The 13,661-nt window shown below is 44.5% G+C and overlaps 1 protein-coding gene across 2 annotated transcripts; it reads right to left on the bottom strand.

The window, feature by feature from the left end:
- Positions 1–2,104: 2,104 nt before the first annotated feature.
- syvn1 (synovial apoptosis inhibitor 1, synoviolin) lies at positions 2,105–13,315 on the bottom strand. Of its 2 annotated transcripts, none has more exons than XM_038993445.1 (16): positions 12,866–13,315; positions 11,066–11,210; positions 10,876–10,968; positions 10,413–10,565; positions 10,196–10,244; positions 9,674–9,777; positions 7,785–7,911; positions 7,167–7,266; positions 6,906–6,971; positions 6,621–6,737; positions 6,265–6,425; positions 4,408–4,524; positions 3,997–4,140; positions 3,604–3,787; positions 3,410–3,513; positions 2,105–3,253 (listed from the first exon to the last, which is right to left on the bottom strand). In XM_038993445.1, exons 2-16 carry the CDS (start codon positions 11,195–11,197, stop codon positions 3,054–3,056), a joined length of 1,851 nt encoding a protein of 616 aa, XP_038849373.1. In that variant the 5' UTR covers positions 11,198–11,210; positions 12,866–13,315; the 3' UTR covers positions 2,105–3,053. The 2 variants fall into 2 exon arrangements, with proteins under 2 accessions (XP_038849373.1, XP_038849372.1); XM_038993444.1 differs by having other exon boundaries at positions 4,408–4,557; positions 12,866–13,314.
- Between the last annotated feature and the right edge of the window lie 346 nt (positions 13,316–13,661).

The following is a 13,661-nucleotide window of genomic DNA, read 5'->3' on the forward strand; positions in this document are numbered from 1 at the left end:
TACTTTTAACCAGGGACCATAGGGCTCTAGTCAAATGTAGTGCACTACTTTTAACCAGGGACCATAGGGCTCTAGTCAAATGTAGTGCACTACTTTTAACCAGGGACCATAGGGCTCTAGTCAAATGTAGTGCACGATATAGGTTAGAGGATGCCATTTTGGTCGCACCCTGATCCTGTCTGTCTGCAGTGAAATGCTGAAGTGCTCTCTCTCAGGTTGCTAGAAGGCGCTGCGTGGTCGATCCGACATCTACTTTGGTCGTGCAGCATTTACAGTGATTCGGCGTCTGCGGAAGTCAGGGCATTCGTACTTCTTACGCTTCGCCGAGTTGTTGTCAAGGAAGTGAGTTTGTGTTTATACAGGACCTCCCGCCTTCACCTACCGTCAACCAATCATGTCAATGCGGAGCTATGTGGAACCCTCCGCATTGTTACAACATTTGGGAGACGCACGGCGATGTGGTACAGAGCTCAGTTTGGCCTCTGGAGGCTCTGCAATTGTGTCACACCCTCCATACGGAGCCTCACACCACATTTTCAAATCAAGCATAAATTGGCTTTGACCACTTCCAACTGCAGACAGCAATACCTCATTCCAATTGATTGTGTTTTTGCACACACAAACTCGTCACTAAATAGAGTAACTATGCACCTTTTTTTTTAATTGATCAACTGATGACCGACATCTCCAACGGAGCCTCGTTTAATTCCTATGATTGGTCACAATGTGTATGTCCTCTGACCTGTGTATTCATTAGCTTGATTGCAGTCTCTGTGCTATTTCATGTCAACTCCTTGTCAGTCAATGTCATGTCAACGGAGGTGGCAAGAGGACAAACACTGACACTCAGGCTATATTCATTCCATTATAGAAAGTTTATTTTCAACTTTTCTGACGGGACTAAATGTCATTATTTTGTAAAGGTATTGTTTCCTACTTGCCGTCTAGCTTACAGGCACTGACCACTTCCATAAGTAATGCAGACAACAGATTAGTTTGTCATTTTATGTGATTGTACATTGAAGTAAACTAACTTATTTAATCAGATATCGCCTGTCGTTTTAGCAGTTATGGACCAAATACCTCTTCCTTCTCACCAACATCCATTTTATAAGGGAATTTTCTAGGGGCTTCATAGCTAAACAGAATATACTCAGATTGTGTACATGTGTGATTACACTGAACAAAAAAGCACAACATGTAAAGATTTGTTCTTGTGTTTTTATGAGCTGAAATAAAAGATCCCAGAAATGTTCCATACGAATGAAAAGCTTATTTCTAATTTTGTGCACATTTTGTTTAGTGAGCATTTTCCTTTTGCCAAGATATTCCAGCATATCAAGAAGCTGGTTAAACAGTATGATCATTACGCAGGTGCACCTTGTGCTGGTGAACAATCAAGGGCCACTCTAAAATGTGCCATTTTGTCACAACACAATGCCACAGATGTCTCTGAGGGAGCGTGCAATACAATTTGATTTAAATTGGCATGCTGACTTGAGGAATGTCCACCAGAGCTGTCAGAATTTTTATTTCTCTGCCATAAATTGCCTCATGTCATTTTATGGCTGTGCTCTTGCCCAGTCATGTGAAATACATAGATTAGGACATTCATTTCTATTGACTGATTTCCTTTAACTCAATTGTTGCATGTATATTTTAGTTCAGTATAATGCGTCTCAACACATGTAAACAAAAATTCATTTATTCTAGGTTGGTGCTCCTTTCCTCAGTTTAGGGCTGGATTCAATTCACATCGCGGAGCCATCGCCTTCAAATTAAAGGTAATTTCCTATTGAGCTGACATATGCAGCGTTTACCGTGAATGCAGACTCTGGGACTCCAGGAACATTGCCTTTAATTGTCACTAGCGCTGTAGAGCAAATTGTCAATGCTATGGATTGATTGAAGAGCCCCTACACTACCACTATAGTAAATGTGAAAAACGAAGAGGAAACACAAGAGGCGATAGGTTTGCCACCAGTTGAGTAGTTTGTGTTGGTCTGTCTTTCCTAGATAGCAGAGATGAATATTCAGCTCCTGATAGTGAACCCGTCGATGTAGTACACCCCAACAAAGACATGACGTGAGCTCTGACAACAGCAACATTTCATTTCAATGGTTTATTCTGCAGTATGTACAGATCATCCTAGTAAAACTTTACAGTATGTACAGGTTAAATCAACCCACTTTCCTATTAAGTTATAATAACCCCGCCCGCAGCAAAATCTTGAGAAATCAGAAATTACAAAAACAAAAAGTATAACCTCCATCACTCAGGACACTATGGCTACACCCTATTCCCTAGATAGTGCACTACCAGAGACCTATGCACTACATAGGGAATAGGGGGCCCATTTCAGACATCGCTTCCTTTAACCCAAAAAGGGTCAGACCTCCCTGTAACACGGTCTGACAAGCAGGACAGTAAGGGGGATCCATTTTACAGTGACGAAGAAAAAGCAACCTCTCACAGTTGGATTGACTCCACGGTAGAAGGAGAAATAGCAGTGATCTGAGATTTAAAACACTGTCCACTTTGTTGTCACTGACCAAGAAGTCAGCTCTTAGATCAGGTCTGTATTTGAAGAAGTCAGGTCTGAGGTCCGGTCTGCATTTGAAGAAGTCAGGTCAGGTCTATTTAAAGAAATCAGGTCTGAGGTCCGGTCTGCATTTGAAGAAGTCTGGTCCGCATTTGAATAATACCGATCTCCGGTCAGGTCTGTATTTGAAGAAGTTCGGTCTGTGTGTTTGAATATCACTCCTCAGTATTGGGTGAAGAGTGGTGGAACAAAACACCTGCATATGGATCATAAGATGTCAGGCAGTTGAAAAAGAAAATAAATCTTGTTTTTAATATGTTCCAACAACAAAAAGGTTGTGGAACAACAGTTGATCCTTCTTCCTCTCTCTTGGCTGTGAGTTTAAACAGCACAAAACACAGAGCCAGGAGGGGAAAAAGAGAAAAATAAAATACATCTCTTATTATTGATTGGTAATCAATAATGTATTGATTGATAAGTCAGTTCCCAGAATGCATCAGTAGGCATGTATCAGTGGTCAGGAGGAGGGGGTGTGGTCTCGAGTTTGCGGAGACGACGGCGCCTCAGCTCTGAAGGGTTGGGCTCTCCGTCGTCGCCGACTTCCTCTCCATCTCCTTCCTCTTCATCGCGCTTGTCTTCACTGTCGCCCAACGTGGTAGAGTCTGGCTGGGAGAAACCTGTGGCCCCATTCACAGCTTCAGGTTCAGCGGCTGGAGAGTAAGAGACAGAGGAGCGAAACAAAAGTGAGAAAATGTGTCTACAGTGTAAAACATACCGCTTCAAAATCCCACTAACAGCTAGTCCGGATTCCTATAAAATGATTCATGTTCACTTCACAATATCAGTCAGTCAATAGGAGGACTTACCTGTACTGCTCTGAGAGTCATTCTCCTGGGTTTCTGCACTAGTGGAGGGAGGAGATGATCCACTGGCCTCGCCAGCAGCGCTGCTGGTTTCTGACTGAGGAGGACTGAGGAGCAAAGGAGCAGTATGATAATCATATGCTAAACAATAAGGGGGAATGTTGACCCACATAAAAATGAAAACAAGGCATCATTACGTGAGCGTGGCGACGGTAGTGAGGTAATGGTGGATGTTGAGCATGGCAGCGTCCAGTAGAGTGTGGATGTTGTGGAGACACTGCAGTCTGGCCTCCAGGCCTCTACGGCCCTCCTGCTCCAGCTCCCTCAGCTCAGCCTCTGACATGGTGGACAGGGCCGGGGGAGGAGGGGGCATGGATGACACTGGGACAGAACACACAGCATAACAAGGTTATTCAAGATGCCAGCCTTAATACAGATTTGTGAACATCTTAGCCCTCCCTCGGCAACAGGGTAAATAAGAAAACTGTTGCTAGAAATGTTGAAAATTGTGTCCCATCTACAATACTATTTTCATGATGGAGGCTTCCTTTTTAAGTGAAGGAGTAAGTAGGAATGAATCCAGATCTTACCAAACGGTGGAGGTGGTGGCATAGTCAGCCATGGAGGTGAGGGGAACGGGGGGGGTGGGAAGGAGGGGAAGGGGAACCCAGGCATAGGGCCTCCTGGAGCAGGAGCAGCACCGACTGTACTGGCCCCAGTGGACTGACCCGTGCCTGATTCACACAAGGAGAAATTATGACTTCAATGTTCACAGAATATTAGGAGAGACACTTTAGGGCTGGTCTTCCAGACCCAGAGAAAGTCTAGTCCTGGACCAAAAAGCATTCTCTATTGAACGGGCCATTTTCGTCATCTAGGTCAGGGAAACCTCTAATTGACTAGAATGTGAAGATTGGTCTGCGTCTACCCTCCCATTCAGAAAAGATAAGACTGACAATTTGACAGATGCCTAAGTACCAGAGAGTAGAAATGAGACTCACCAGCTCCCTGAGTCTGAGCTGCCTCTGTGGCCCCAGGGACCTCTGTGGCTCCTGGGGCGCCAGGAGCACCAGCAGGGGGGGCCGCTCCAGGGAAGGGGCCCCAGAAAGGAAACAGCCCTGGGGGGAAGTGGGGCATCATTCCAGGGCCAACTAGATGAGACAAGGGAGTCAACCCAGTTTACAGCTAGTAACTTCATGAAACTATTACTGGGTTTCTATCAGGTGTCTAGTAACTTCATGAAACTAAACTCAGAAAAAAAAAGAAACGTCCCCTTTTCAGGATCCTGTCTTTCAAAGATAATTCGTAAAAATACAAATAACTTCACAGATCTTCATTGTAAAGGGTTTAAACACTGTTTCCCATGCTTGTTCAATGAACCATAAACAATTAATGAACATGCACCTGTGGAACGGTTGTTAAGACACTAACAGCTTACAGACGGTAGGCAATTACAGGTCACAGTTATGAAAACTTGGGACACTAAAGAGGCCTTTCTACTGACTCTGAAAAACACCAAAAGAAAGATGCCCAGGGTCCCTGCTCATCTGCGTGAACGTTCCTTCCGCATGCTGCAAGGAGGCATGAGGACTGCAGATGTGTCCAGGGCAATAAATTGCAATGTCCGTACTGTGAGACGCCTATGACAGCACTACAGGGAGACAGGATGGACAGCTGATCGTCCTTGCAATGGCAGACCACGTGTAACAACACCTGCACAGGATTGGTACATCACACCTGCGGGACAGGTACAGGATGGCAACAACAACTGCCCGAGTTACACCAGGAACGCACAATCCCTCCATCAGCGCTCAGACTGTCCGCAATAGGCTGAGAGAGGCTCGACTGAGGGCTTGTAGGCCTGTTGTAAGGCAGGTCCTCACCAGACATCACCGGCAACAACGTCGCCTATGGGCACAAACCCACCGTCGCTGGACCAGACAGGACTGGCAAAAAGTGCTCTTCACTGACGAGTCGCGGTTTTGTCTCACCAGGGGTGATGGTCGGATTTGCGTTTATCGTCGAAGGAATGAGCATTACACCGAGGCCTGTACTCTGGAGCGGGATCGATTTGGAGGTGGAGGGTCCGTCATGGTCTGGGGCGGTGTGTCACAGCATCATCGGACTGAGCTTGTTGTCATTGCAGGCAATCTCAACGCTGTGCATTACAGGGAAGACATCCTCTTCCCTCATGTGGTACCCTTCCTGCAGGCTCATCCTGACATGACCCTCCAGCATGACAATGCCACCAGCCATACTGCTCGTTCTGTGCGTGATTTCCTGCAAGACAGGAATGTCAGTGTTCTGCCATGGCCAGCGAAGAGCCCAGATCTCAATCCCATTGAGCACGTCTGGGACCTGTTGGATTGGAGGGTGAGGGCTAGGGCCAATCCCCCCAGAAATGTCAGTGAACTTGCAGGTGCCTTGGTGGAAGAGTGGGCTAACATCTCAGAGCAAGAACTGGCAAATCTGGAGATGCACTGCAGTACTTAATGCAGCTGGTGGCCACACCAGATACTGACTGTTACTTTTGATTTTGAACCCCCCTTTGTTCAGGGACACATTATTCAATTTCTGTGAAACTTGTTCAGTTCATGTCTCAGTTGTTGAATCTTGATATGTTCATACAAATATCTACACATGTTAAGTTTGCTGAAAATAAACGCAGTTGACAGTGAGAGGACGTTTCATTTTTTGCTGAGCTTATTACTAGGTTCCTATCAGATATATAGTAACTTCATGAAACTTCTACTAGGTTACTATCAGATATCTAAATATTTAACCTGTTCCAGTTTAACTATCAGTGCAGATGAAGCCATTGCGATATTTGACGTGTTGCTCTGTGTGGTGCTACCCACCGTTCCCAGGTGGTCCAGGGACAGGGGCGTTGGCGGGTGCTGCTGGGGCAGGGGGCTGGGCAGGGGCTGGGGTGGGGGGCTGATTGGGGTTAGAGGCCCGGAGGACATCCATACGACATGTAGGACACGTCTGCTGTCTCTGGAACCAGGAGCGAAGGCAACTGGGATACAAAATGAAGGAAAAGGTTAGTTAGCTACACAGAGTTGGTGACAAAAACAGCAGAAAACTAACAGGACCAGCCAAAACAATAAATGGGACAAAAATGACAAGTCAAATATCAAAAATGTTATCTTATTTTCTACTTTCTGATACCTTTGTCTAAAATAAGTATAGCGTAGATGTATCCATAAAATACCTAGAGTGGAAGATATGGTTGCAAGGAAGTTTCTTGGCTCCAGTCACCATCTCTTCACGACAGATGATACACACGTTGTCTGAAGCCAGCAGATCTTCAGGAGTAGCATCTGGGTAACTGCAGAGATACACATAGAGTTCATTGACCATGGACTAGTCCACTGATGTTTAGTCAATGTTTTTCCATCCTAAAATGATGAATATGGTAAGAGGAACTTTTTTTTTTTCTCCATTGTGGATACCCAAAATAACAAACAAACAAAACCCAGATGCATTGCACACTCACAGTGTATTCATGTTGCGGATGGCTCGCCGCGACATTATGGCATCTGTTACTGCTTTCTTGAACTGCCTAAAGAACAGAGGACAGAATCCAGAAATTCAAGTGTTCTAATGGTTACGTCTGTCTCTAATAACAACAAAACGATAGAGAAGACAATCAGTTGGCCGGGTAACAAATGGAGTCTTCAGAGAGCCCTGGCTTCCAGGTCTAAGAATTCTAGAACGGTATCTTTAATCTAGAGTTTAGAGTAGCGGTGTTGCTCACCTCATAGCCAGGTACATGGGCCGGATGGCGAATAGGGGGAAGGTGTGAACCTTTATCATGATGGTCATGAAAGCCATGTACAGGAGGACCTTGATGAAACCTGGGAGGGAAGAGTGGAGAGATTTTTTACTGAAGTGGAATGTTATATTATATATGACCAGTTTCCTGGACCCAAAACAAGCCTAGTCTTGGACAAAAACATGCTCAATGAACATGCTTTTCATTCTAAGAAATGTGGCTTAATGTGAATTAACGAAGCTCAATGTGGACCCAAGAAACTGGACCTTTAAAGCATCTCTTTAGCGATAAAGGTATCATACCAGTGAAGAGCATCTCTTTAGCTATATAGGTATCATACCAGTGAAGAGTATATTTAGTGATATAGGTATCATACCAGTGAAGAGCATCTTTAGTGATATAGGTATCATACCAGTGAAGAGTATATTTAGTGATATAGGTATCATACCAGTGAAGAGCATCTCTTTAGCGATATAGGTGTCATACCAGTGAAGAGCATCTCTTTAGCGATATAGGTGTCATACCAGTGAAGAGCATCTCTTTAGCGATATAGGTGTCATACCAGTGAAGAGCATCTCTTTAGCGATATAGGTGTCATACCAGTGAAGAGCTCGGTGTAGAGCATGTAGACTGCTTTGTTGTCCCAGGGGTTGTCACTCTGGAGGTGAACAGTGTGGAGGGTGTACTTGATGAAGGTGGTGAGCACCATTGTCATCAGGATGGCATACTAAACAACAACAGTGTTATTATTCTGAGAACTGTGCTGAAGTATAACCAACTGCTTTGATTCATCAAGACCATGAAAATTACTAATACACTGCTCAAAAAAATAAAGGGAACACTTAAACAACACAATGTAACTCCAAGTCAATCACACTTCTGTGAAATCAAACTGTCCACTTAGGAAGCAACACTGATTGACAATAAATTTCACATGCTGTTGTGCAAATGGAATAGACAAAAGGTGGAAATTATAGGCAATTAGCAAGACACCCCCAATAAAGGAGTGGTTCTGCAGGTGGTGACCACAGACCACTTCTCAGTTCCTATGCTTCCTGGCTGATGTTTTGGTCACTTTTGAATGCTGGTGGTGCTTTCACTCTAGTGGTAGCATGAGACGGAGTCTACAACCCACACAAGTGGCTCAGGTAGTGCAGCTCATCCAGGATGGCACATCAATGCGAGCTGTGGCAAGAAGGTTTGCTGTGTCTGTCAGCGTAGTGTCCAGAGCATGGAGGCGCTACCAGGAGACAGGCCAGTATATCAGGAGACGTGGAGGAGGCCGTAGGAGGGCAACAACCCAGCAGCAGGACCGCTTCCTCCGCCTTTGTGCAAGGAGGAGCACTGCCAGAGCCCTGCAAAATGACCTCCAGCAGGCCACAAATGTGCATGTGTCAGCATATGGTCTCACAAGGGGTCTGAGGATCTCATCTCGGTACCTAATGGCAGTCAGGCTACCTCTGGCGAGCACATGGAGGGCTGTGCGGCACCACAAAGAAATGCCACCCCACACCATGACTGACCCACCGCCAAACCGGTCATGCTGGAGGATGTTGCAGGCAGCAGAACGTTCTCCACGGCGTCTCCAGACTCTGTCACGTCTGTCACATGTGCTCATGTGCTCAGTGTGAATCTGCTTTCATCTGTGAAGAGCACAGGGCGCCAGAGGCGAATTTGCCAATCTTGGTGTTCTCTGGCAAATGCCAAACGTCCTGCACGGTGTTGGGCTGTAAGCACAACCCCCACCTGTGGACGTCGAGCCCTCATACCACCCTCATGGAGTCTGTTTCTGACCGTTTGAGCAGACACATGCACATTTGTGGCCTGCTGGAGGTCATTTTGCAGGGCTCTGGCAGTGCTCCTCCTTGCACAAAGGCGGAGGTAGCGGTCCTGCTGCTGGGTTGTTGCCCTCCTACGGCCTCCTCCACGTCTCCTGATGTACTGGCCTGTCTCCTGGTAGCGCCTCCATGCTCTGGACACTACGCTGACAGACACAGCAAACCTTCTTGCCACAGCTCGCATTGATGTGCCATCCTGGATGAGCTGCACTACCTGAGCCACTTGTGTGGGTTGTAGACTCCGTCTCATGCTACCACTAGAGTGAAAGCACCGCCAGCATTCAAAAGTGACCAAAACATCAGCCAGGAAGCATAGGAACTGAGAAGTGGTCTGTGGTCACCACCTGCAGAACCACTCCTTTATTGGGGGTGTCTTGCTAATTGCCTATAATTTCCACCTTTTGTCTATTCCATTTGCACAACAGCATGTGAAATTTATTGTCAATCAGTGTTGCTTCCTAAGTGGACAGTTTGATTTCACAGAAGTGTGATTGACTTGGAGTTACATTGTGTTGTTTAAGTGTTCCCTTTATTTGTTTGAGCAGTGTGTATATATATATATATATATATATATATATATATATAGCAGGCATATAGGAATAAAGTGTCACATGACAGATTCAGAAAATGACAATTTATAGTTTAACAAACCTCAAATCCAAAGACTAGTTGGACAGAGGCCCCTCGTGTGATGATACTGTGACAGGCATGGTTGACAAACAGGAAGTCCAGGATTGCCAGCAACACCATCAGAGCTGTGTGAGAGAGACACAATGATTTAGATAATCTGTCCATTCCTCCCAGTCATTTTGACTGAACACACTAGTACAGGCCTAGACGTTCTTGCCCAGATATGCCAGTTGCATTATCAAGCTACAATGTCGATGTGTTGTTTTACTGGTGTGCACCAGGTGCATCAGTCTGATATATTTGCATATAGCTTTATTTTAAGAAACACACTTGGTACTAAAAACACCAGTTTCACATAGCTGTGACTAAATCAGTAACACTCCAATAAGTAGTAATAATTACAGTACTGATATACACTGTAGGGTCTATTAAAAGACAGTATAACCCATACTGTACTGTAAACCAGTGAATGGCCCATTACAAAGATACTGTATATCACTGGGTGGGCCTTTAACACCTTGAAGAGATATAACCCATACTCACAGAGCACCCTGAAGTGGAAGACCCAGGATATATTAGGACTTCTCTCCATCTGAGTGAGAAGGTGGGAAAATACCATCAGAACAGACAAGACACATGCTTTCCTTTCACATTCATTGTCACTTTATAGATGGTAAACATGTTTCTTGTAAAGTAACGAAAATGTCTGAACTATGTGAAATATCTATACAAATGTGTTTAACATGTAACAGCCTCTCACAAAGTCCACCCTGTCCTCAGCCAGCCAGTGGAAGCACTTGATGAAGAGCAGCAGGGTGAATAGGGCAACGAAGCGGGGAGAGAAGTCGTCCCTGAACACGGTAAAGGCCAGACACGTCTCTGTGACAGCATACCAGGATCGCTCTATCAGATGCTGAAGGAAGAGGAAGTTGAATCTTAGTGATAAGCTTTTTACACTATCATACTGACCCAACCTGTACTGGCTTTGACATTTTGTTTTCAGATTTTCCTTTCCAGCATCAGTCTAACAAATATGGTGGATGTGTAACCAAGACAACACAGCTCAGGAATGAGTAGAGGGTATGATGGTTGCATCACAGGCCTAAGCAACAACAGCATTACATTGAAGTCCAGTGTCAGTTGTTGAGAAATACAGATCTGGTAATCTAATAAACCAAGCAGGAGTAAACAAACACTGAAATACCATTTAAATTGGTCCATACCTCCATCTCTGCAGCTCTCAGCTGTCCGAAGAAGACTTTACGCATGAACTTTCCCAACAGAAACACCAACACAAACGCCTGGATGTACAACACCTGACACAAAGAGGAGAGGGAGGGAAAGCCACGTTACAGACCATACATCTGATAAACATATCAAACAGGGGAATGTAGAGAACTACTGTGTACTCACTGCCATACTGGGGCTACTCTTGGTGAGGTAGACCACAGTGGGGTAGAACTGGTGTTTGAGCAAGTAGGCATGGGCAATCACAGCGCCAGTCAGAGCCAGACTGGTGGCAGTCACCAGGGCTGCACGCACCATGTGTAGGCAGTATCTACAGCGGTGTGGTAGAACAACAATCAGAATGTAGAGCAGGTTAGGATATTGTCTTTTCATAATCCTGGCTGTTGCATAATCCAATTTCTTCCTTATAGCTCACTAGATAGCTAACTAACAAGTAATAGTCACTGAATAAATACATGTATGTTGACAGCTGCCTAGGGGCAAGTGTAAACAGAGCAATGTTTGAACTGTACAAAAATATAAAAACGCAACATGCTACAATTTCGAAGATTTTACAAAGTTAGTTCATACAAGGAAATAAGTCAATTGAAACAATTTTCAGCTTCCATGAATTGTGTACAGATCCTTGCGACATGGGGCTGGCTGTGCATTATCCTGAAACATGAGGTGATGGTGGCAGATGAATGGCACAACAATGGGCCGTAAGATCTCGTCACGGTATATCTGTGCATTTCAAATTGCCATCGATAAAATGCAATTGTGTTCGCTTTCCGTAGCTTATGCCTGCCCATACTACCCCACCGCCACCATGGGGCACTCAGTTCACAACATTGACATCAGCAAACCGCTCACCCACACGACACCATACATGTGGTCTGCTGTTGTGAGGCCGGTTGGATGTACTGTCAAATTCTCTAAAACAACGTTGGAGGCTTATGGTAGAGAAATTAACATTAAATTCTCTGGCAACAGCTCTGGTGGACATTCCTGCAGTCAGCATGCCAATTGTACGCTCCCTCAAAACTTGAGACATCTGTGGCATTTTGTTGTGTGACAAAACTGCACATTTTAGAGTGGCCTTTTATTGTCCCCAGCAAAATCTAATTTTGTCACGTGCCGAATACAACAATTGTTGACCTTACAGTGAAATGCTTACTTACAAGCCCTTAACCAACCGCGCAGTTCAAGAGTTTAACAAATATTTACCAAATAAACTAATGTAAAAAATTATAAAAAGTAACAATAAAATAACAATAACGAGGCTATATACAGGGGGTACCCGTCCGGAGCCAGTGTACAGGGTACAGGTTAGTTGAGGTCATTTGTACATGTAGGTAGGGGTGAAGTGACTATACATAGATAATAAAACAGCGAGTAGCAGCAGGGTACTGGGGGGGGGGGGGGGTCTGTGTAATGATCATGCTGTTTAGCTTCTTGATATGCCACACCTGTCAGGTGGATATATTATCTTGGCATAGGAGAAATGCTCAGGAACAGGGATGTAAACAAATTTGCGCAGAATTTCATAGAAATAAGCTTTAGTGTGTATGAAACATTTCTGGGATCTTTCATTTTTGCTCATGAAACATGGGACCAACACTTTACATGTTGCGTTTACATTTTTGTTGAGTCTAGATTGAGATCTTCACTCAATTTAATCAAGCCTTAATTTCGTTCAAACTAAAACTGCATTGTTGATATGCCATACTTAATCTACCAAGCTAGGTAAATGTATCGGATGACAAGTTAATAAGATAGCTAACAAGACAGCCAATACCTAGCTAGTTAACAATGCAATGTTATAGCTGAGGGGATGTGTTAGCTAATCTGGGCTGGAAGGGACAGCTAGCTTGGCTGCTCTTTCTCTGCATAGCCAGCTATTTTAGTAGTTAGCTGTACAGTAATGTCACTGCAGTGCGAAACTAATATGGACAGCTAGACAGCTAGCTAACGTTAGCTACTCACGGATTCGATGTCGTTTTTGTCACGGAATGCACTTGTTGAGCTTGTTCCAACGCTTTGATTGGGGCGTTCACTATGATTACAAGATGTATCAAGTCCCTCAACTATATTACGTCCAATTACTTTTCCCTTCAAGCATTTCGCTGTCTATTTTACTAACATTTACACCCCAGCCCCAAAGACGCCTGAGTCTCCGATACGTGTTTATCTTTGGCTTGCTCCTCCAAGTGGCCACCTCACTTCCGGGGAAATCCAAACTCGCTAACTAGCAAGAGATTGAAGTGTATATGCGTTCGATGGAAACTGTTTGTTGGCTGTTAAACGAAGAAAATCTATTAGATAGCTAACTGACGTTGCATTCCAATAGAAACCGTGATACTCGATTTGCAGAACTCCCGTTAGTGTTGTAGCTAGCTACCGTTAGCTAACTGACTGTTCTAAATGGGAGTGCATGGGTTTTCACACCAGCGTACCCCGGTTTATTTTTGGCATTGGATTTGTACCCTGGTGACAGTTAAGACCATATTTTAGTAGACATACGGTAACTCAACGCGGACCAATAGATGAACAGGGATATATATTTTACCAATGGTGGTCTGGCAAGTTGATTTCCTACCACGTACTAGCGCCAATCAAATGATGGGTTTTATTAACCGTAATGACTGTAGTGCCGCACCATTAAAATGTCAGCATCGCAACTAGAGTACCCACCCATGCTTGTTTTTCAATAGTTGTCTTGACAACAGACAAGCAGGCACAAAAGTGATAAAAATAATATAAATCAGGTGAATAACATGTA

The sequence above is a fragment of the Salvelinus namaycush genome, chromosome 5 (assembly GCF_016432855.1).
Source record: "Salvelinus namaycush isolate Seneca chromosome 5, SaNama_1.0, whole genome shotgun sequence".
Classification (NCBI taxonomy): domain Eukaryota; kingdom Metazoa; phylum Chordata; class Actinopteri; order Salmoniformes; family Salmonidae; genus Salvelinus; species Salvelinus namaycush.